The sequence below is a fragment of the Vulpes lagopus genome, chromosome 1 (genome assembly GCF_018345385.1).
Source record: "Vulpes lagopus strain Blue_001 chromosome 1, ASM1834538v1, whole genome shotgun sequence".
NCBI lineage: Eukaryota > Metazoa > Chordata > Mammalia > Carnivora > Canidae > Vulpes > Vulpes lagopus.
In genome coordinates this window covers 98032684-98055459 of record NC_054824.1, presented here as the reverse complement: position 1 = coordinate 98055459, position 22776 = coordinate 98032684, and the positions used below count along the sequence as shown (strand labels likewise).

Sequence of the window (22776 nt, the reverse complement as noted above, 5' to 3'; positions counted from 1 at the left end):
TCTCCAGTCTCATTAGTAACTCATTAGTATTTACTGTACATCATAAATATCTCTTGTTCATACCCTCTTCTAACCCCAATATCCATTGGAATATATACCCTCCCCAAATCTAAACCTCCTATCTTTACTCCAGGTTGCCTTAATGGTTCTTCAAGAAAGCATACTGATCAACTTGTTCCTCTTCTCACAACTTGTCATTTGCCCCTTCTTGCCCACAGTATAAAATCCAGCTACTTGTAGCTAGCCTTTCCTTTTCTTATCCTGCAATTACAGTCTATACTGTAATAATGTGTAGTTCCTCGCTACCCGTACTATTTTCTTACCTCCATGCTATGACATTTATTTCTGTCCCTGCCTTGTATATAGTTTCCATTCTTGTTTGCATAGGGACTAGATCCCTGAAATCTCTCCTCTGTGTGGCTTTCACAGGGCACTCCCTTGGAGAATTAGGTGCCCAACATTTATGTTTCCATAGTTTTTATCATACCTGGTTATTCTTGCATTATCTTGAAATTATCTTTAAACATGTCTTTTCCTCACCCTGGACCATGAGATCTTTAAGAGCAGAAGCTGTGTCATATTCATCCTTGTCTCCCTGTATCCCTAGTACAATGTTGAACCCATAATGAAAGGTTACTAAGAGTTTGCAGAATGAATCATTGTCTTGTCCAAAGTAGCCTTACCTTTCACATTCCTGTTCTAGTAAGCTTATGAATTCATCACTCTTCTCCATGTATTCTTTATGTTTTCTCTTTTCTTCCTCCAATTCCAGGATAGTTTGCCTATGGGATTTTTCTGCCATTAAAAGCTGTTCCAGGATTCGTCTATGAGATTCTTTATGTTTTTCCATTACTTTGTCCAACTGCAAAATAAAATACATTTATAGTGTGTTAACTGCAAACCTTTCATAATACTGCCATCTTTCATTCACTGTTTTAGAAATGTCTAAGTTTTGACTAAATAATTTGGCAGTGAGTTTCTAATCTTTTTTGTTTTTTATCATTACTCTTTCCAAGTGACACTTTTTGGTGCATTTCAATGCAAATGTAATCTTTTTATTGTCATTTTTTTCCCCCAGAGAGAATAATTGATGCCTATGGAGATATCAGAATAATTTCCCCATATCCCTTTTCTGACACTTCCCCCTCTCTCCAGATAAACCTTGTCAGAGGAATGACAAAAAATCTTTGCATAATGTTTGATTCTGAGGCAGCCTAACTGCTCTCCTGCCCCAACCCTTTCCTAAAGTAGACCTGTTGAATCCCGTGGTCTGTTTTTCATCAAGGTGTGTGCATATTTTAAAAATTCTTATTATTAATTCTGTGTTGGTTATGTAGTATTAATGTGAACAAATGTCAATACCAAATCCTTTCTGGTTTCTGTGGCCTTTTTATATCTATATTATAAAATGATCACCCTGTGCCTGACTTATGTGTTTGTCTTCCCTACTAGAGTATGAACTCCCTGAAAACAGGGCCTATATTTGTTTTTTTTAAAACTTGTTAGTATCTACATAAAAAAAAAAAAACAGTGAAATCTTGCCATTTGCAACAACATAGATGGATGTAGAGAGATAATGTTAAGTGATATAAGCCAGTCAGAGAAAGACAAATACCACATGATTTCACTTATACATGGGATTTAATAAACAAAACAAAAAGGAGAAAAAAGGAATAAACCAAAAAACAGACTCTTAACTATAGAGAACAAACAAAGGATTACCAGAGGGGAAGTTGAGGGGGTAGGGATGGGTGAAATAGGTGAAGGGGATTACATGTGCATTTGTCTTGTTGAGCACAGAAATAAATCCATGCTTATAGAGTCAATCTATAACAAAGGAGGCAAGAATAGACAATGGGGAAAAGATAGTATCTTCAACAAATGGTGCTGAGAAAACTGGAGAGCTATATGTAGAAGAACAAAACTAGACCACTTTCTAATACCATACACATGCACACACACACACACACACACATGAGGAAAACCTCAAAATGGGTTGAAGACCTAATAGTAAGACCTGAAACCATAAAACTCCTAGAAGAGAACACAGGCAATAATTTCTTTGATACCAGCTATAGCAATATTTTTCTAGATATGTGGTTTATGGCAAGAGAAACAAAAGCAAAAATAAACTTGGGACTACATCAAAATAAAAAACTTTTGCACAGTGAAGGAAACCATCAACAAAACAAAAAGGCAACCTTCTGAATGGGAGAAGATATTTACAAATGATATATTTGATAAGGGGTTAATATTCAAAATATATAAAGAACTTATACAATTCAACATACACACAAAAAAAAGGTAGGGGGCAATCACATTGGAAAATGTGCAGAGGGCCTGAATAGAAATTTTTCCCAAAAAGCCATTAAGATGCCCAACAGACACATGAAAAGGTGCTCAAAATCTTTAATTGACAGGGAAATAAAAACCAAAACCACAATAAGTTATCACCTTATACCTGTTAAAATGGCTAAAATAAAAAAAGACAAGAATAAGTGTTGACGAGGGTGTAGAGAGAAAGGAACCCTCATGCTCTGCTGGTGGAAATGTAAATTGGTACAGACACTGTGGAAAACAGCATGGAGATTGCTCAAGAAATTATAAATAGAAATACCATATGATCCAATAATTCCACTACTGGGAAAACAAAAACACTAGTTCAAAAGGATATATGCACTCCTATATTTATTGCAGCATTATTTACTATTATTTTTAGCCAAGATACGAAAGCAGCCTAAGTGTCCATTGATAGATGAATGGATAAGGAAAACGTGGTGTATGTAGTGTGTGTGTGTGTGTGTGTGTGCGCGCGTGTGTTTTGTTTTGTTTGTTTGTCTTTTGGTCATTTGCAACAACATGGGTGGACCTAGAGGGTATTATGCTAAAGGAAGTAAGTCAGACTGAGAAAGACAAATACCGTAAGATTTCACTCATATATGAAATCTAAAATACAAAGCAAATGAGTAAACAAACAATAAGCAGAACCAAACTTATAAATACAGAGAATACACTGATGGTGGCCAGAGGGAAGGATGGTGGGGGGTAGGGCAAAAATGGGTGAGGAGGAATGGGAGATATGTAATAAATAAGTCATAGGATAAAAGCTACAGCATAGGGAATATAGTCAATAATATTTTGAAAGTGTGTATGGTGACAGACGATAGGTACACTTGTGGTGAGCGTAGTATAACATATGGAGATGTTGATGCACTCTGTCATACACCTGAAAATAATATAACATTGCATGTCAACTATACTCAAATTGAAAAAAAAATGTTTTAAAGACCTTGTCTTTTTTCCATGTTTATTTACCGTCCATCATGATTTCTTTCATATCAGGAAATTTTGGAGTGGCTATGGATATTTTGGGGGTGTTGATAACAAGAAATTCATTTGGCTTCACACTTTTATGTGTAGGCCAGCTATTGCTAGCCATCTTGGTGTAGGAAATGCCAGTTTACCCAGCTATTGTCAAATAAAGGTGAAAGACCAGAGATTATATCCCAAAATGAATATGTCCTTTGGTTCCCAGTACTGGAAGTTTGTGGATTGACAGAAGAAAGGTTCAAGATATATGGAGCCAGAAGCTAGTCGATGAAAATTTCCCTTTAAGTTCCTGGTTTCAGAATTTCTAGTTCTATGTAAGCTCATTACTTTCATCTAAGCTCATCCATGTATTAAAAAGTAGGTTAGGTAGTTTAACATTTTTATGTACTTTTTAGTGATGTAATTTCATTGGATTTGTAGCCCACAATGTTACTTAAATGGAACTCCTTTATGGTCTACCTGACTAATCCATATTCATCCTCTGGATTTGGGGTTTTCTGATTCATCTAAATTTGATCTTCCATTATGCTTTTATGTATAAAAACTAAATTATACAGTTGCTTAAAGTTAGTACTCTAAGAGAGATAGTGCTTTGTGGTTTTCACCATAGAAATCAATATTCTGTGTAATTGTATACTTGTTTGTATGATCATTTGTTGTCTGTCACTCTCTTGGACCGTAAACACACCAAAGACAGGAAGCACAACATTTTTATTCATCATCTCTTCAGTAAACATTAAATAAAAGAATAAAATGAAATTTAAAAGCTAAATTATACAGTTGCTTAAAATAAGTACTCTAAGAATTGCCCTTAGGTGATGCTAAAAAGGTATGCAGATTCTTTTATTGTGGTATCTTGAGAAATCCAAAATGTTGTATTTTCCTTGCTACTTTTTTGGAAGACTAAGAATATGTTAGGCAATTAACTTAGAATCTTATCTTAAGGTAACCTCTAATATAGAACCCTAGGTTTGAAAGGAATAGGAGGTTAAAACTGTTGTAGTCGCTGAGTTCTTACATCTTTTCCTTTCTCTTGACAACCCAGCTACCCCCTCACCCCATTCCTATTCTCTGTTCTAGCTCACAGGCCTCTATCAGTCTTTCATCTTAAGTCAGTGTTCCTACCATATGATGTAACTGAGAACAATTAGGTCTTCTATGCTATTTTGCCCTAAGAATAGATAAGTTCCCTTTAGTTTACCATAGAAATGGTTGAAATTTTTATATTTTTCAAAAAATAATATTGTGAAGAAAATAAAAGTTCAGGGGATATTAACACCCCAGGGTGGGAGAAAGCAAAAGAAGACTAACTATTTAGCATGCAGATCCTTATCCTGTACTTGGATACAGCCGTGGATGGTCTCAGTGGGAAAGCTGTCTGGGGAATCCTATATAAAACTCTCACTGTTTATCCCTTGGGCACTTTCCTTTCCCCCCATTACTTCCTAGATAGAAGAAGAGGTTAGACAACTGGATTCTTGGATACGTTGAGTTATGTGGGCTTCAAGGAATGGATAGACTGATAGCTAAGGAGAGAAAAATCTATAAGGCAGAAGTAAAAGGTAAGAGAAGAAAAATGGACACATCATAGAAGTGGGAATGTGAGACGTGTGTGTGTAAAGGAGTATGGATGTGTGTGTTAGAGTAATCAAATAGGACTGGATTTGCAAAGGACTAAATTATAGGTAACTTTCAGGGACAAGCATTTGTAGAGAGGGTATTTCCAGTTTTGCATGTGTGCAATAGAATTATTTTGAAACTAAAACTTTTCCTAGTGATTTTAAACAAGTTTGGAATCATTCTGTTCATTTCACACTGAGGTATTGAGGCGTTGTGCCATTTGTGGAGTATTGATTCAGTGATCATCAATTTGCATTTGCATTTATGTGAGTTGGGGAATTTGTGCCTAATGCTGTTTCACAGTCACTATGTTGGGAGCCAGGATACAGTTTTTTAACACTATTAACTTGAATGCAGCTTCAGCTCCTCTATCTAAAATTTGGATTAAAGTGCAAGTCAACAGACTTTGGGTGGTCTCCTCCTTAACCCCTCAGAGAAGCAGATCCATATGACCAAACTCCTTCACAATTTGGCAGGACAGTAGTCTTCTCTCATGAGACACCCAAGACAAGAATAGCAAGGACATTAGAGGTCAGTCCTGAGGTAAGTTGCAAGAACTTATGTGGAGGAAATTCGTCTAAAAGTTGCTTTTAGTCTCCCTAGCCTTAACTCATGCTCCTAGTTGTTTCCTTTTTATAAAAATGAAAAATTATGAAATTTTCCATTGATGTCTCAGAGGAAAATAGAAGAATAAAATAAGGATGCCAGAAAGTTTTAGAAATGTCAGCAAGTAAAAGAGCAGTACCTCATCCTTGCGTGGCGGTGGCCGTGTTGAGACTTTTCATCTTTGCTCTTGTCATTGATGAGGGAAGGATCTTTGCTGTCATTAAACTTTGGAAGGAAAAAGAGGATAGCACTCTTCTAAAATATATGCTTTCTGAAACTCCATTCCTTGGACAGTTCTTCAGATCATTTCCATTCATGCTCAAAATTTCTATGACATAATACCTCCGTGTTTTTAAAGAAATTAACCTCTATGCTTGAGCTTTATCTGGTTTTTATTATAGTGTGTATAGCTTTCGAGTCCCCACATGTGCCATCCCTTGTGTTTTGGCGGCGGGCGGGGGGGGGGGGGTGTCTCTGTCTCTGTGTATGTGTGAGAGAGAAAAATCTCTTGTATTTGTCAGCTTTTAGTCTGATGTCATGAAACAGACCTAGCAGAAACATCCTATCTATGATTTGTTCTACTTTTCTTTCCTGTAGAACATGTAATATTTATCTACCTTGGGTAGATTTTAGATTGTGAGAACATAAAACTGTAAGTAATCAAAAAAGAATTATATGTCATGCTCACCTTCTAGGCCTAGTGCTTGGCTGCCTAGTGAACTTTTCCACCTTCCTGGTGCACACCCCTGATGTGATACATACCTCATTCATTGGTTTTTCATAGATGTCTTCCTGCCAAGGGGCAGATTTTGCTTGAAAAGCATCTCGCTGGAGAGCCTCTAACACCTTTTTTGGAGTGACAAACCCATACTGAGCTTCCAGCAAAGCCAAGTCCATTTTTTCAGCCTTTAAAATGCCTATGACTTCATCTCGAGCCTGTAGGAACAAAAGCCATTTCAGAAAGCTTGCTTTATCTACCCACGGTTTCAGAAAGTGATCTCTTCTGAGAGTTGAGTGCTTTTTTCTTCTATTTCACATATAAACAAATCAGTTATTTATAGCACCTTTTACAAAAGGCAATAAAATTATGTCCCTTCATCCTTTTTTTAATCTAATCACACATTAATAATGTTTTAAACATAATTACTATACAACATTGGGGGGACCCAACATTTTTTTCTTGTTTGACAGGTAGATAATATGTTACCCTTCAGTGCACTGACATTTGCATTTTGGGGAGAAGGAAATAAGATTCTCCTATATGTGTAGGAGCCGGTTTTAGTTTTTTATGTAGGTTAATAATGGTAGGGCAATTCTAGGAGCCAATTTACATGGTATATAAAAGTGCCTGTTGTTATTTAAGCCAATCTAGAAGTCACTGTTACTCATACATGCCTGTGCACTGAAGCTCAAGAGCAGCATGGGCAGAGGATATGATCTTTCTCATGATGCATGCCATTTGTATGTCATAATGACAGCCCTTTCAGATATGATTAATTGCCCTTTCAGTTAGCAGAAGAGAATTCCGTCTCTGTGTACTTTTTTTTCATGTACATACAGGTATGAACCATAGATAATCTATTTCCATGGCAGCATACACACCAAATTCACAAGGAGCCTTCTCTTTGAACGTGGGGATAATTCTAACCCAGCTGACCTGCAGTTCTCCTTCCAGAATGCTCAGAAGAAATAATAGGTCATCTCTTGAGAGGTCTTCTCCGTGGTGACTGATACCACTCTGTGACTTAGGACAGGGAAGAATGGCATCTGACTCACTGGTGGGGTCTTTGTCTTGCTGTCTCTGCTTCATGTCCTCAGGCCCTTGGAACCCATGGCCTTTACTGTGTCTTGGAAATTGCTTTTGGGCTGAGCCCTCTGTGTCACTGCTTCTGGAACGCATTCTTTAAAGCCTGGAAAGAAGGAAAACAATTTGTACCTCTTAATGGAAGTGGAGTTTTAATAAGGGCACCTATTACTACTTTAACAGGTCTGCACTCTTGGTGTATTTGCCGCAGCCAAGACTCGATCTTTCTGAAGTCTACAGCAGAAAACAGTATTAGCAGATTCATAAATCACAGTTTTATTTACACTTCTGTTTTTAAAATCAACATTTTAAAAAAGGTGTTCTGCTTTTATTAAAGCCACTTATGTCCATGGGTAAACAGACTATATTTGAACTTCATCCACCCAGTATTTTATGTCAGGGATCCAGGTCATACCTCTGACCACAGCCTAAGTGTTTACTTAAGATTTACTTAACATAGTTGTAAAATGATAAATTTGCTTATTGTTCTAACTTTCTGCAGATTCCCATTATAGTATTTCCTTTGGAGGCTTAAACAATTTTTTGAAATTTCTTAGTCTTTGGTATTTTAAAATAGAAGCATCAGAATTAAAAAAAAAAAAAAAAGAAGCATCAGAATTACTGCTAAAAAATACTTTGGCTTACTTTGTTTTGACAACAAGGTCTAATATTAAAAGAATGAAGGCTTGGTCCTTGGCTAGCTGTATCCCTAACATTCTGCTAAAATTCCAGATCTATCCTTAGGTATGTCAAGGATGTATAGTTAGGACACTCATCTCCAAATAGGGACAATCCTGCCTATAATAGTTGGCCATTATAGAAACAATTTAAAATAAATTCATATTTGAGGGACACATTAACTCACATCTGATTATATAATTATCCAAATTAAGTTATAATAGCAAGAAGAATTATTACACCTTTGAGATTTTTAATGTAAAGACAAATATCAATTGAGCTTATAGTCTACTTCAATGATGTACAGATTAACTTTACCCCTAAAATCTTGAAACTTTTATCATATTAGTGCCTTGCTTTTAAGTTATAATAATATATCTTTTTCCCCCACACATTATATAACAATATTTCTTTAAAAAAATAATATTTCTGGGGTACCTGGCTAGCTCAGTCAGTGGAACATATGACTCTTGATCTTGGGGTTGTAAATTCAAGCCCCACATTGGGGGTAGAGATTACTTAAAAATAAAAATATATATATATTTTTAAAAAACAGTATTTCTTTTAAAGATCTGTAGAACTAGAGCAGCCTGGGAGGCTTAGCAGTTTAGCACTGCCTTTGGTCCGGGGCATGATCCTGGAGACCTGGGATCAAGACCCACATCGGGACTACATGAACCACTACATGCTACCACACAAATTCATAAAATCTTAATTTACTATATACATTAGAAAACAGTTTTTTAACGTATTCTTTACGTTTCCCACCCCAACAAAAGTAACCATCTTGAATTTGATGTGTATGTGCCCATACATGTTTTTACACTTTTTTGAACATGTATATGTATGTGTGTGTGTGTATGTGTGTGTGTGTGTGTATATATATATATAGCTGAGCACTATATAGAATTGCTTTGCATATTTTGAAACCTTAATGTAAATAGCATATTGAATGTATATTTATTGAATGTATATTACTAAAGCGTGCTTTTTTATTCTGTATTTTTGAGATTCTTCCTTGTTCCATTTTACTTTATACATTTCAATTACTTACAGTTTTTCGTTATATAATTAATCCACCATTTACTTATACATTTTGCTGTCAGTGGATATTTAAAATCTTATACATTTTACTTATACATTTTAAGATTTACATTAAATGATTTACATTACAAATATATACATTTTAATATATAAATCAGTTTACTTTTTTTTTCACTACTAGTAAAAATGCTGCAATGAGCATCACATTTTTTTCCTGTGTACATGAATTTCTCCGGGAATATTCTTTAGGACATAGGAGTGGGATTTGGGGGCTGCAGAGTATGTGTTCCTCAGCATTACTAGGGATTATTGCTCCTCTAAGTGGAATACCAATTGACAGCAGAGTATTAGAATTCTCTTTGCTCCATATTTTTATCATCACTTCCTATTAATTAATATAGTTTTTCCCATTTTGTTAAGTGAAATGATATCTGACTTTTTAATTTTCATCCTATAATTTTTTTTAAGATTTTATTTATTTATTCATGAGAGATGCAGAGAGAGAGAGGGAGAGACACAGGCAGAGGTAGAAGCAGGCTCCATGCAGGGAGCCTGATGTGGGACTCGTTCCCGAGTCTCCAGGATCACACCCTGGGCTGAAGGCGGCGCTAAACCACTGAGCCACCGGAGCTGCCCTCATCCTATAATTTTTAGTGAGATGATCTCACTATTACTTTTTTTTTTGTCAAAAGGCCACTTGTGTTTCTTCATAAATTGTTTACTCATGATCTTTGCTCATTTTTCTTTTGTATTGGTTATCTCTCACAGATTGTAAAAATTCATTACATATTATATACAATTACCATTTTGTTGATTTTTTTTTGTTTTGTTATTATCTTTCTGGTCTATAGCTTGCATTTTTACTTTATTGTATTTTATGGTCTAGAAATTTTATATTTTAATACATAGATTTATCAGATTTATCAATTTTTAAATTAGTTTTTTTTCTTATAATTTGCATTAGAAACCAAAACTTGATCAATGGCAATATAAAAGAGTGTGAAGACCACAGACCCTAAGACCATACTGCCTAAGTTCAAATCCCTACTCCATTATTTATTGGCTATAAAACTTTGGGCAAGTTACTTAATACCCCTGTGCTTCACTTTTCTCATCTGTAAGATGGGGATGATAGTAGTAGAATGTTTGTAACTTAAAGTTGCTATGAGGATTACATGTCAACACATGTCAATGTTTGCAACATGGCTAGTATAAAGTTAGCACCCTAAGTAAACATTATGTTTTATAATTGATATTAACTTTATTTTTATTCCCAAAAATTGGACAGTGAATCTGTATTACCTTAAAAAATTCAAGAAGAAAAGTAAGTATATTGGATTATCTCTTTCATCTAATGAGATGTAAGGTATCAATAGAGAAAGAAAAAAAAGATTGAAAGAATAGCTTTGCGTCTTTGCTGGGTACTCTAAGAAGTGATTCTCACCAGGGGCACCTGGGTGGCTCAGTGAGTCACGCATCAACTCCTGATTTTGGTTCAGGTCATGATCCCAAGGTTGTGGGATTGAGCTCCATGTCGGGCTCCAAGCTTAGTGGGGAGTGTGCTTGGGGATCCTCTATCTTCCTCTCCTGCTGCCCCTCCCTCAACTCCAGGGTGCTCACAATCACAAGCTCTTTCTCTCTCTCTCTCTCTCTCAGATAAATAGATAGATCTTAAAAAGAGAGAGAGAAGAGAGAGAGAGAGAGAGAGAGAGAGAGAGAGAGAAAGTGATTCTCACTAGTCCCAAATTGCCCAAATTGCTGGCACCACTTAGGAGACCTGAGTATAAGAATAGTTTGTTTCTAAAGGACTTCAGAGTCCTTTAGAATAGCGTAAGAATAGTTTGTTTCTTCAGGATTTCAGAGCCAGCCAGCTAAGCCTTTGTTCATCTCTCCACCCATCCTTCAACAAGCATTAACTGAAAGCCCACTGTGTGTCATGCACAAAGTTGCTTTATTTATGGTGTGGCTTCCTTATTCCCCTTAATACAAATGATACACTTTTACTTGAAAGGTTTATAGAAATAGTTCCTAAAACTGGGGTTATGAGAAGTGCTCTGCACTAGACAGAAGTCAGACGAAAAGAATTCAGTCACAAATCAACTGTGGGGCTTAGTTAAGACATCGACCCTCTATGAGCCCAGCATGCCTATTTGCGAAGTGAGGAAGATGGGGAGGTGACCTTTGTGACCCTTCCCTCTATGACATATAATAATTCTTGCCAGTGTGCCTTTCTTCTAGCATAGGCTATCAATAGAATATTTAGAAGAGGTGGATTTGTGGATCTTCATCTTATAGAAATCCACAGAAATCTAAATGTTACATGTGGATGTACAATAAACCTGGTCTGATGATTTCCTTGTACAATAAACCAAGAAAGAGATTATAGGTAAAAGGTCTTAAAGAAATAATCCCAGTAATAATTTTCAGCTGAGAATTTTTTTTTTTTAGCCTCACCATAACAATCAAGCTTTAAAAGCAGCACTTGAAGGTATTTATTGAAGAATTGATTTACCTAAGAAAAGCAAAGCATAGAGAAGTATATGTAGGGATGGAAGGTCAAGGATCTGTGGAAGATATGACTGTGGAAAACCCCATTATATGTATATTCATTTATATATAAGTAATGTTTATATACTAGCATGTGTACCATATGAAAACATGTATATAATGTACCATATGAAAACATTCAAAAATAAAAATATTAATTAAAAAATAATATATCTAATTTTTTTCCTACCCTATTGTATTGTCTTAAACAATCCAGCAAAACCCTTGTTCTGGCCTGTAGGAATAATGGCAGGTTCTTAGCATAGACTAGATATATTTAAAACATAAATATTGTGCTAGCTTCAACAGCACATATACTGAAAAATTGATAAAACAGATAAATATTAAGTGCCACTTTATTTACAGATATATTTGCACATGAAGGATAGGACCACTGATATCTTCTGTCCAATATTATTTATCTCCACTTCAGTCTCCTTGGCATATCTGGCCTGATGCAGATATTCATACATACTGGGTATTTCACAAGGTGCCTGATTTCTCCTTCTACTTTGTGACCTATCCCAAAACTTAGGTAGTGGCTAAACAACAGTAGTTCAAAATTCTATGGTTCATTCTGCCCCTTATGTCACCTTGCAGCCCAAATGTACCTGGATGGTCTAAGATAGGCTAATTCACAGTTCTGTCAGCTAGTTGGGCTAGTAGACCTCAACTGATCATCTTATCTCTGCTCCACATGAGTTCTCAACCTCTGGTAGGCTAGTCTCAGGGCAACATTCCAAGAGTACGAGAGTTGAAATTTTAAGGCCTCATTTTTATTGGTGAGAGAACATCACGTGGCTAACTCCAATTCATGAAGTGGAGTCATAGATTTTACCTCTTGATAATTGAAGCTGCAAGGTCACATTACAGAGGAATGGGAAGAGTTGGGAACAGTTAACTACAGCCATTTTTTAAAACACTGTAGGTCTACAACACATTTATTCAGATTTTGTGAAAATTGAATAAATGTCTAGGTTTTTGTTGTTATTTTTGTTATTTTTAAGTAGGCTCCACCCTGAGTATGAGCAGAGCTTGAACTCATGACTCTGAAATCAAGACCTGAGCTGAGAACAAGAGTCAGATGCTTAATCAACTGAACCACTGAAGCTCCCCTAAATGTCTAGTTTAAAAGGGGTAAAATATATTTGGTTCTTTTAGTTTCTTGGAAGCCTAAGGTATTGTGGGTTTTGTTTTTGTTTTTTTAATGATTTCTATAATGCATTCCTGTGCTTTCTCTTACCCACAAATTCCTATCTGGAACAGTAGCCCTTTTATTTCATTTTATTTATTTGAGAGAGAGAGAGAGAGAGAGAGAGAGAGAGCATGAGCAGGAGGAGGGGCAGAGGGAGAGTGACAAGCAGACTCCCCACTGAGCAGGGAGCCCAGGGCTCAATCCCAGGATCCTGAGATTATGACCTGAGCCAAAGTCACACACTTAACCTATTGAGCCTCCCAGGTGCCCCAACAATAGTCTACTAATAAGAATCAACTTACATTCTACTGCTAATCGATAAGGATTCCTGTGGATTAATTTTTTCCAAGATCTACCTTCCAGAATTCCAAGATAATGTAAGCTTCTATTTAGCAGAGTAGTTTGCTAAGCATGTCTCATAAGTACCCTTTGAGTTAAAGGCAAACTGAGCTGTTGCAGAAAACTTGAATGAAATTCTGTATGCTTCCCAGCGTCCCTTGCCTCACTTTTAAGGTTAGGTGAAATCTGCCAGGAAACCACAAGTGTTTCGACCATGATGATATTTATAAGTGATAAAAAAGGAATGACCTGAAATATTTTAATACTTTATTATTTTTTAAAGTAGTTAGGGTTTTTCGAAGACTGCTGATACTCTTTGGGGGCTGGGATTGGTGGCATCAGCATTCTTGATAACATGCACATTGGATTTGTGGACAGACCCATCGTGTGCAGACTTCTGGTCTACTGAGTGTTATATGTCTCCACATGTTTACAGTGGTGGAGTTTCCTTGCCTCTGTGCCAAAAACCACAAAATGATCAGTAATGAGAAGTAATTAAGTATCGAGAGGAAGAAAACAAAGACATGAATTTCATGATACTTCATGCTTTGTATTATCAGTGACTTCATTGTTTCTCTTGGCAAATTTTTAATGCATCTGTGCTTGGCCCAGGGGTGTGAACTGAGGAAAAGAAAAATTTTGTAATAGCAACAGTGGTTTGGGATTTTCAGGTTACCCTGAAAAAAAGAAAAAAGGAATGGAAAGTTGCTTTTGTTTATACCAAATAATGATGCCTTATTATTTTCATAAAGTTCTAGCAGTGACATAACACCTGATGGTTTTGCAAGGAGAAATCCTGCTTTGTTGTTAGTTTAACACAGCCCAATGCATTATCTGTGACTGTCATAGCCATAGAATGGCAGCCCTCAGGAGTGTAAGAGAGTGGTAGACCGGAATTCAGGAAGCCTGACTTCTGATCCCAGCTCTGCTTTTAATTAGCCAGGCTCTGGGTTGTTACTTATAAAATGAGGATATTGGGCTAGGTTGGCCCCAAGAGGTCATTCAGGATGGAACGAGGACCAGGGGTTCTTTCTCTTGACTTCTGTCCTGTTCTTAACCCCCTAACAGGTCCCCTGACAGCAGGATTTGAGCCTGAGACTACATGATCTCTGAAGTCCTAGGGCTTCCCACTGTAGAATTCTGTGATTCTCTGTTGTCTTGTATCTATGGATACAAATACAGTTCATTTGGCCCGGAGAAGCAGATTCTGTTTTGTTTTCCTATGCGGTGACCTCGGTCAGTTTTTCTTGGGTTTAAGCTGGTTGAAATCATGGCGGATCTTTGGTAAGGATGTGTCCATGCAGGAGAAGGACAAGTAAAGAATATCCAGCTATTTACTTAAATTACTTAAGGAAATGGCCAAATGTAAATAGTGGCTATTCAACCTAACACCTCCCTCCAACATACACAAACTTCTAGCCAACTCCTTATTATAAAAGTTAAACTTTCTTAATCATTCTTTACTAATTTTAAATATCAAAAATTCCTTATTATACATAATCGGGTGCTATTTAGACATAATTTAGTCTTCATGTACCTGTTTATTTTCCTGTTTAGTCTTCATGTACCTGTTTATTTTCCTGTTTGAATATTGGAATAGAGGATATTTTACTTGTATAAAGGAACCTGGAAAACAACTTCAGTAAAAGGGTTCTCATCTTGATCACTTACTAGATATATGATACTGAATTAGCTGATCAAAACTCCAATTTAGGTTAGAAAATAACAGTAATGATGATAGCTTACATTTATTCAATACTTAATAAATATAGGCCTATTCTAAATGCTTTCCTTTGATTAATTCATTTAGTCTTCACAAAACTTTGTCCATCCCCATTTTGCAGAAGAGAAGATTGAGGTAGCTTTTAAGTAATTTACTGAAGGTCATACTGCTAAAAAGTAGCACACCCTAACTTAGGCAGCCTGGATCCAAAGTGTCCAGCAAATTATTATGCTCTGTCTACTTTGGCTCTTCTAAGAAGACATGCATAGTAAAGGAAAAATCCTAGTTCAACATTAAGTTATTCACAAGCATCTATGAAATAGCTACTATACAGGTATTGTGCTAAGTAATTTGTTGTAGCTTATTTTTATACCTGGGTGTCCCATAGGCATAGCATAATAGAAAGAATATGAGATTGGAGAATTACATAGATCTGGGCTTAAATCACAGCTCCAAAATGTTATCTCTATGGCCTTGGGCCACATATAATTATTAAACCTTCTTGAGCCTTCAGATATAAAATAGAAGTAATGGTACCTGGTATAACAGATTTTTTGTTCATGCCTTATGAGCATAGGCCCCCTGTTTATGTCTGTATCCCTAGTGCCCAACAGATTTGGACATCGGCAGGGATTCACTGAATGATTAAATCATGCAATCCTCAGCAGAACTGGTTGGCTCGAAGTAGGAACTGCTTCATTGTAAAGATGATTCCTCTGGCTAGAAATTTAGAAAAACAGTATCAGGTGTACCTAGTTTTATTGCACTTCACTTACTGTGCTTTACAGGTACTGCACTTTTTACAAATTGAAGTTTTATGGCACTTCAGTCAAGAAAGTCTGTTGGCACCATTTTTCCAACAGCATTTACTCTCTTTATGTCTCATGGTCACATTTTGGTAATTCTTGCAATGTTTCAGGCTTTTTCATTAACTATTATATTATTATGATGATCGGTGGTCAGTGATCTTTGATGTTAGTATTATAATTATTTTGGGGCAGCACTAACCATGCCCATTTAATATGATGGACTCAATCATTATATGTTGTATGTGCCCTGACTGCTCACCAACCAGCCATCTCTGTCTCCCTGTCCTCAGGGCTCCCTATTCCCTGAGGCACAATACTGAAATCAACCCAATTAGTAACTCTATAATAGCCTCTAAGTGTTCAAGTGAAAGGAAGAGTTGTACATATCTCAATAGAATGATTAAGCTTAGTGCAGATGAAGAAGGCATGTTGCAAGCTGAAAAGCTGAAAGCTACACCTATGTGCTGAACAGTTAACCAAGTTGTGAATCCAAAAGAAAAGTTAGTGAAGGGAATTTAAAGTGCCACTCTAATGAATACATACATTGATAAGAAAACAAAACAGCTGTTTTGCTGATACGGAGAAAGTTTTAGTGGTCTAGATACAAGGTCATGCCAGCCACAACCTTCCCATGAGTCAAAATCTAATCCAGAACAAGGCCCTAACTTGCTTTAATTCTGTCAAGACTGAGTGAGAGAGGTGAGGAAGCTGCACAAGAAAAGCTGGAAGCTAGCAGATGTTGGTTCATAAGGTTTAAGGAAAGAAGCCATCTCCATAATATAAAAATGCCAGGTGAAGAAGTAAGTTGTCTGGAAGGTCTACCTAAGATTACTGATGAAGGTGGCTACACTAAACAGATTTCCAGTGGAGATGAAACAGCCTTCTATTGGAAGAAGATGCTATCTAGGACCTTCGTAGCCAGGGAGAAGAAATCAATGCCTGGCTTCAAAGCTTCAAACGACAGGCCAACTCTTTTGTTCAGGGCTGCTGCAGCTGGTGACTTTAAGTTGAAACCAATTCTTAAGTATCATTCCAAAAATTCCTAGGGCCTTTAAGAATTACGCTATAAATGGAATAAGAAAGCATGGATGATAGCACATCTGTTGACAACATGGTTTACTGAATATTTTAAGCCCACTATTGAGACCTACTGCTTATAAATAGAGATTCCTTTCAAAATAGGACCATTCATTGACACTGCACCTGGTCATCCAAAGAGCTCTGATGGAAATGTGCAATGAGATGAATGTTGTTTTCATGCCTGTTAACACAGCATCCATTCTGCAGCCCATGGATCAAGGAATAATCTTTTTTAAAGGATTTATTTATTTTAGAGAAAGTGTGAGCAAGGGGAGGAGCAGAAGGAGAGGGAGAGAAGCAGACTCCCTGCTGAGTGGGGAGCTCAATGTAGGGCTCAATACCAGGACCCTGAGATCATAGCCTGAGCCAAAATCAAGAGTCAGACACTTAACTGACTGAGCCACCTGGGTGCCCCTGATCAAGGAGTAATTTTGACCTTCAAGTCTTACTATTTAAGAAATAAACTTTATAAGGCTATAGTTGCCATATTATGATTCCACTGATGAATATGGGCAAAGTATATTGAAAACTTCCTGGGAGAATGCCTGGGTGGCTCAGCAGTTAAGCATCTACTTTGGCTCAGGGCGTGGTCCTGGGGTCCTGGGACTGAGTCCCGCATCAGGCTCTCTGCATGGAGCCTGCTTTTCTGTCTGCCTATGTCTCTGCCTATGTCTCTGCCTCTCTCTCTCTGCGTCTCTCATGAATGAATGAGTAAATAAATAGATCTTAAACTCTTCTGGAAAGGATTCACCATTTTAGACACCACCAAGAGCATTTGTGATTGATGAGAATTGGTCATCAACATTAACAGGAGTGTGGAAGAAGTTGATTACAACCCTAGTGGAAGATTCTGAGAAGTTCAGACTTTAGTAGGGGAAGTAACAGTAGATGTGGTGGAAATAGCAAGAGGACTAGAATTCTAAGTGGAGCCTAAAGATGTGAATGAATTGCTGCAAGGTCATGATAGAACTTTTAACTGCTGGGGATCCCTGGGTGGCTCAGCGGTTTAGTGCCTGCCTTCAGCCCAGGGTGTGATCCTGGAGTCCTGGGATCGAGTCCCACCTCAGGCTCCCTGCATGGAGCCTGCTTCTCCCTCTGCCTGTGCCTCTGCCTCTCTCTCTCTCTCTCTCTCTCTCTCTCTCTCTGTGTGTGTGTGTGTGTGTGTCTGATGAATAAATAAATAAAATCTTAAAAAAAAAAAAAACTTTTAACTGTTGACGAGTTGCTTCTTATGGATGAGCAAAGAAAATGGTTTCTGGAGGTGGAATCTACTCCTGGTGAAGATGCTATGAAGATTGTTGAAATGACACCCAAGGATTTAGAATATTTCATAAATTTAGTTGATAAAGCAATGACAGGGCTTGAGAGGATTGACTCCAATTTTGAAAGAAATTCTACTGTCAGTAAAATGCTGTCAAACAACATCACTTGCTAGAGAGAAATCCTTCATAAAAGGAAGAGTCCATTGATACGGCAAACCTCATTTTGTCTTGTTTTAAGAAATTGCAATAGCAATCCCAGCCTTCAGAAACCACCATTCTGGTCAGTTGGCATCAACGCTGAGGCGAGACCTTCCACCAACAAAAAGATTACAACTCGCTGAAAGCTCAGATGATAGCCTTTCTTAGCAATAAATAAAGCATTTTTTAAATTAAGATATATACATTGTTTTTTAAAGATATAATGCTACTGTATACTTAATATACTACAGTTTAATATAAACCTATTTTTATATATACTGGGAAGCCAAAAAATATATTTGACTCACTTTATTACAATATTCACTTTATTGGGATGGTCTGGCATTGAATGTGCAGTATCTCTGAGGTGTGCCTGTACTGAGAAACTAATAAGAAGTAGCCGATATGTATAGACCTCTTACCACAGGCCAAGTTCTGTTTTAAGTGCTTTGTATTGTTTTATTTAATCTAACAGAGTTTTAGCTTGAAGTAGATGTTGTTAAGAAAAAGCTTGGTAAAGGTAAATTAAGGGTGGAGACTCTCATAGAAGATATCAGAGACAAATGACTATCAGCATCAGTGTAGTGCTGGTGTCTATACAAAGTTCAAAGTGTATGTGCACACACTGGGTGGAAAAGTGACTAGATCCCCAAGATTTACCAGAAACCTCCAGTTAATGTCACTGAATTTTGAAAATGTTTGATCGTATATACCTTGACCTTTGGCCTCCCTTACCACCACTTCCCCACATACACACATACAATGAACTGAACACCCACTATATACCTCCTTTTTATTTGACAGCACGTTTAACAATCATTATATGTGTGTGGCATTTTATATAAAGTAGTGTCATTTAAACTCCATTTGGATGGAAGTTTGAAGGGTGAATTATTCTGATGGCAAGATGGCTACATAATGCAGAGTGAGTCTGCTAACTGTAGGATGCTCATCTCCAAGGGACAGAGCTGGCAGGGATGCAGGGCCTGATATTGGAATGTGTTTAACATCCCATACTTTGCTGAATTTAGGGAACATGCTGTCTACTAGCTTTACATTTCCACTTGGAGTTCCCCATCTTTCTGCATGGAACTATTCAGCTATAACTTAGTTCCCTCAAAGGGGAATGGAAAGAGAGGTTAGTAAGATTATGGGGTTCTCAGCAGAGCTGGTTGAGCCTTAATATTAACTGTCTCATGGTAAATGTGATTCATCTATGAAAATACTGGCTATAAATAGATGTTAATAGTGCCCAGTTGCAAAACAGCCAGGTTATGCTAGCATGGCCACATTAGGGAAAAAAATCCTGTTGAGTATTTTATTTGGTTTCTCTTAAAATAAAAAATAAAAAGTTTCTTTCCTTTTATTGCCCTAGCCACCCACATTTGAAGACACTAAATATTCAGCCAACTGCAGTAAAGCTATCTGATGGCTAAAAAAAGACACATTGAAAACCAGATAACCTAATTTAGCATTGGCCTCTTTATTTTTTTTCTTCTACTTTCAGTAAAAATCATTGAAACATTCCCGTAATGGTATTTTTCCTTGTAGGGAGAGCATGGAGAAGGCTTCAGAGAGGGGAATGGAAGGGGGGGGGGGGGCGGAGGACAAATCTGTCCTCCTAGAAAGTCAAAATTACAGAAAGAGAAGAATCAAATATAAGGTTTAGAAGGCAGTGTAGTAGTGATCTCATCCATCCCCCACAATACCCAGCAATCTGTGTTTTCTGTTATCACCTGCTTAGTTGTTATGCAGCTCTAAGTGTCAGAAAGTACTTCCTTATGAGCTGAAATCCAACCTCCAGGACCTTCTTGCATTTATCCTGCCTCTGCCTCCAGAGCAAAATCAACCAAGCCTACTACTTGTGCCACACCATTAGTCCTTCAGTGGGAAGTGCTCTATTCTTTTTTCCAAATGAAACATTCTCAGCTTCTTCAATGACTTCTCATAACAAGTTGTCTAGTCTCCATCACCCAATACACAATCTCACACACACATTTTGATTATACCCTGTTAGGTCTACCTCCTCTGTGTTAGGCCAGGTTGTTTCTTTTTTTTTTTTTTTTAAGATTTTATTTATTCATGAGAGATGCGGGGGGTGGGGGTGGTTGTTGCGCAGAGACATAGGCAGAGAGAGAAGCAGGCTCCACACAGGGATCCCGATGCGGGACTCGATCTGGGTATCCAGGATCACGCCCTGGGCCAAAGGCGGCGCTAAACCTCTGAGCCACCTGGGCTGCCCAGATAGGTTGTTTCTTAAAGGAATGCATGGAGTTGGGCATAATTTCCCAGATATTAAAACACAACTAAAGCAGTAATTGGTGAGAGTATATATTTAGGGAAGATCCCAGTAGTTCTTCTGATGTTGGATTTCAGTTGGAATTTTAAATGTAGATTCAGAAATATGATAGACATTTAATGAAGACTTATTCCAACTTAGCTTATCAGGTGAGTGCTTCTAATAATGCTTTCATGTGTACATCACTTGATATATCAGTAGATAGATAATTGTCCTATTTTGCATTGTATAAGGAATGTGAGATTCAGCAAGTTTAAATAACTTTGGCTAATAAACCTTGGACCAAAGATGATGAAAACTTAGGTGTTCTGAAACTTCTTTCTTTCCAAGCTCATGCTAGATTAATCAAAGCTCACACTTTTTTTTTTTTTTCTGTAAGCTTGTATGTGTTCTTTGGTTGCTTGTCCACTAAGTGCTGTAGTCAGAGAAGCTGCTACACTGTAGATACAGAATAAACAGCCTGCCAATGAGGTCTAATAGAGCAGACTTACATCATGGCTTTTCTTAGCTGTGTGTTCTGAAGAGAGGACAAAAAGAAATATAAAAATCTCAGAGTATAAATAGTTGATTTATCCAAATTTTCCATTACAAATCAGTGGCTCTTTAAAGATTCTTTTCTCATTTAAGGTTGACACAGTGCTGAGAATGTTTTCCAGATCTTTGTAGAATAGAACAGAAAAAGAAAATTATTTTCATATAATCCAAATTAGCTTTAAATACATTTCTAAATGGCACACTCACAGCACTAGGTCAGAGCTCTTGAAAATCATATGATTCGTTTAACAGTTTTTAAACTACATCAGTTTTCATATTTTTTCCAACTCTGCTCTCTGGTTTTTCTTAGAAGTACAATGATACTGAGCCAGTCATTTAACCTTTCTGTTCTCTTTGAATTTTTCTTCCTTTGGCTCTTGGAATCAGTTTTGTCAGATCCCTGTATTCTGCAACTGAGGCCCAGGAAGGTTAACTGATGTGCCCATGGTCATGCCTAGAGCCAGCCCCAGAATCCAGGTCTTGCCTACAGCTCTGTTGATGTTTCCGCAGCAACAGTGCATTTTTGGAAACTAACTATTTCTTCCAACTCTAGAAAGATATGAATCCTAAAAGATACAAATGCATCTTTGAGAGTCTAAAGTCTCCCACACATTATTTTTCTCAGCTTCATCCTTACCCACTTGCAGACTATAGGCCTGAGAATGCCTTTAGACCTTCTCTTGCTAGACCAACCCAGCATAATAAAGAGCTCAGAGGTGAACAAGAGGTTCAGAGAGCAAGAGTTCACATCTACAGATTTTAACATGACTCCTTTCTACTCTTTTATCTAAGGACCTGTGACTAGAATAGAGAGATTGTTATGGAGAAAATGTTGCAACTGGTAAAGTCCCTGGGCTGTACTCAACCTTGCAGAGATTTTACTTCCCCTTTCCCAGCATGTCCCTGTGCTCAGTTTATCTTTCTGTAACTGGGGGAAATTTTAACTCCTTGCCTTCCAGGCATATAAATGTAGTCTGACACATTTACAATTTCTCTTATTAGAGGAAAAGAAGAAAACTGACTTTTATAAAACTCCAGTTTTCTGCCAAATGATATGATTCATACTTCTATTCTTTATCTCTTTTTCAAAATTCAAACACATGGGCTTAGTATTATTCCCCTTGTTTTACAGATGAAAAAAACTGCATCATTGAGAAGCTCACAACTTAGTGTGATAAAAATATAGGTTCAAGATTAAATACAAACTATCAATAAATACTATAAATCATGTCCAGGGTACAAAGGGTTTGGGGAATATTTGAGAGGAAATGACTTACTCTGCCAAAGGGACTCAGTGAAAACACCTCAGAGAAAAGTTAGGCCTTAGAGGATAATAATGTTGAAGTCATATGTATAGATTGAAGATAGATGAAAAACAAAGCATGTGGTGAATATCAAATCATCCTCATGGCTAAAGCCAAGGAGATATTCATTGGTGAAAGGTGAGGATAGAAAGGTGAACCATGGGCATGTGTAAGGCTGTTCATCACAGGGCTGTTTATCATAATGAAGGTGAAACAACCAAATGTCCAACAAATAATAGAGGATGATTAAATCCTTAGACTATACAGTACTGGCCATTTAGGCTGCCAGCAAGAGTCAAGTTTTCAAAGAATATTTAATAATATGGGAGAATATTTTCAACATATAAGTTAAAAAAATTTTTTTGGAAGAAGACACTAATTTTTTCAATCATACTGCTTTCACA

The 22776-nt window shown here is 37.1% G+C and overlaps 2 protein-coding genes across 5 annotated transcripts in view; one reads left to right on the top strand and one right to left on the bottom strand.

The window, feature by feature from the left end:
• Positions 1-22776, top strand: part of CMSS1 (cms1 ribosomal small subunit homolog) — a 370781-nt gene that overhangs the window by 108818 nt on the left and 239187 nt on the right. The window lies entirely within an intron of this gene.
• The window catches only part of FILIP1L (filamin A interacting protein 1 like), a 290885-nt gene that overhangs the window by 102087 nt on the left and 166022 nt on the right, over positions 1-22776 (bottom strand). For 2 of the 3 annotated variants that reach the window (XM_041759725.1, XM_041759734.1), the window contains exons 2-4: positions 7214-7466; positions 6319-6492; positions 684-862 (exon numbers count right to left, since the gene is read on the bottom strand). In XM_041759725.1, coding sequence (XP_041615659.1) covers positions 684-862; positions 6319-6492; positions 7214-7456 — 596 coding nt within the window. In that variant the 5' untranslated portion in view covers positions 7457-7466. Of the gene's footprint in view, positions 1-683; positions 863-6318; positions 6493-7158; positions 7175-7213; positions 7467-22776 lie in introns of those variants that run through there. The other variant, XM_041759743.1, reaches the window with a different exon arrangement.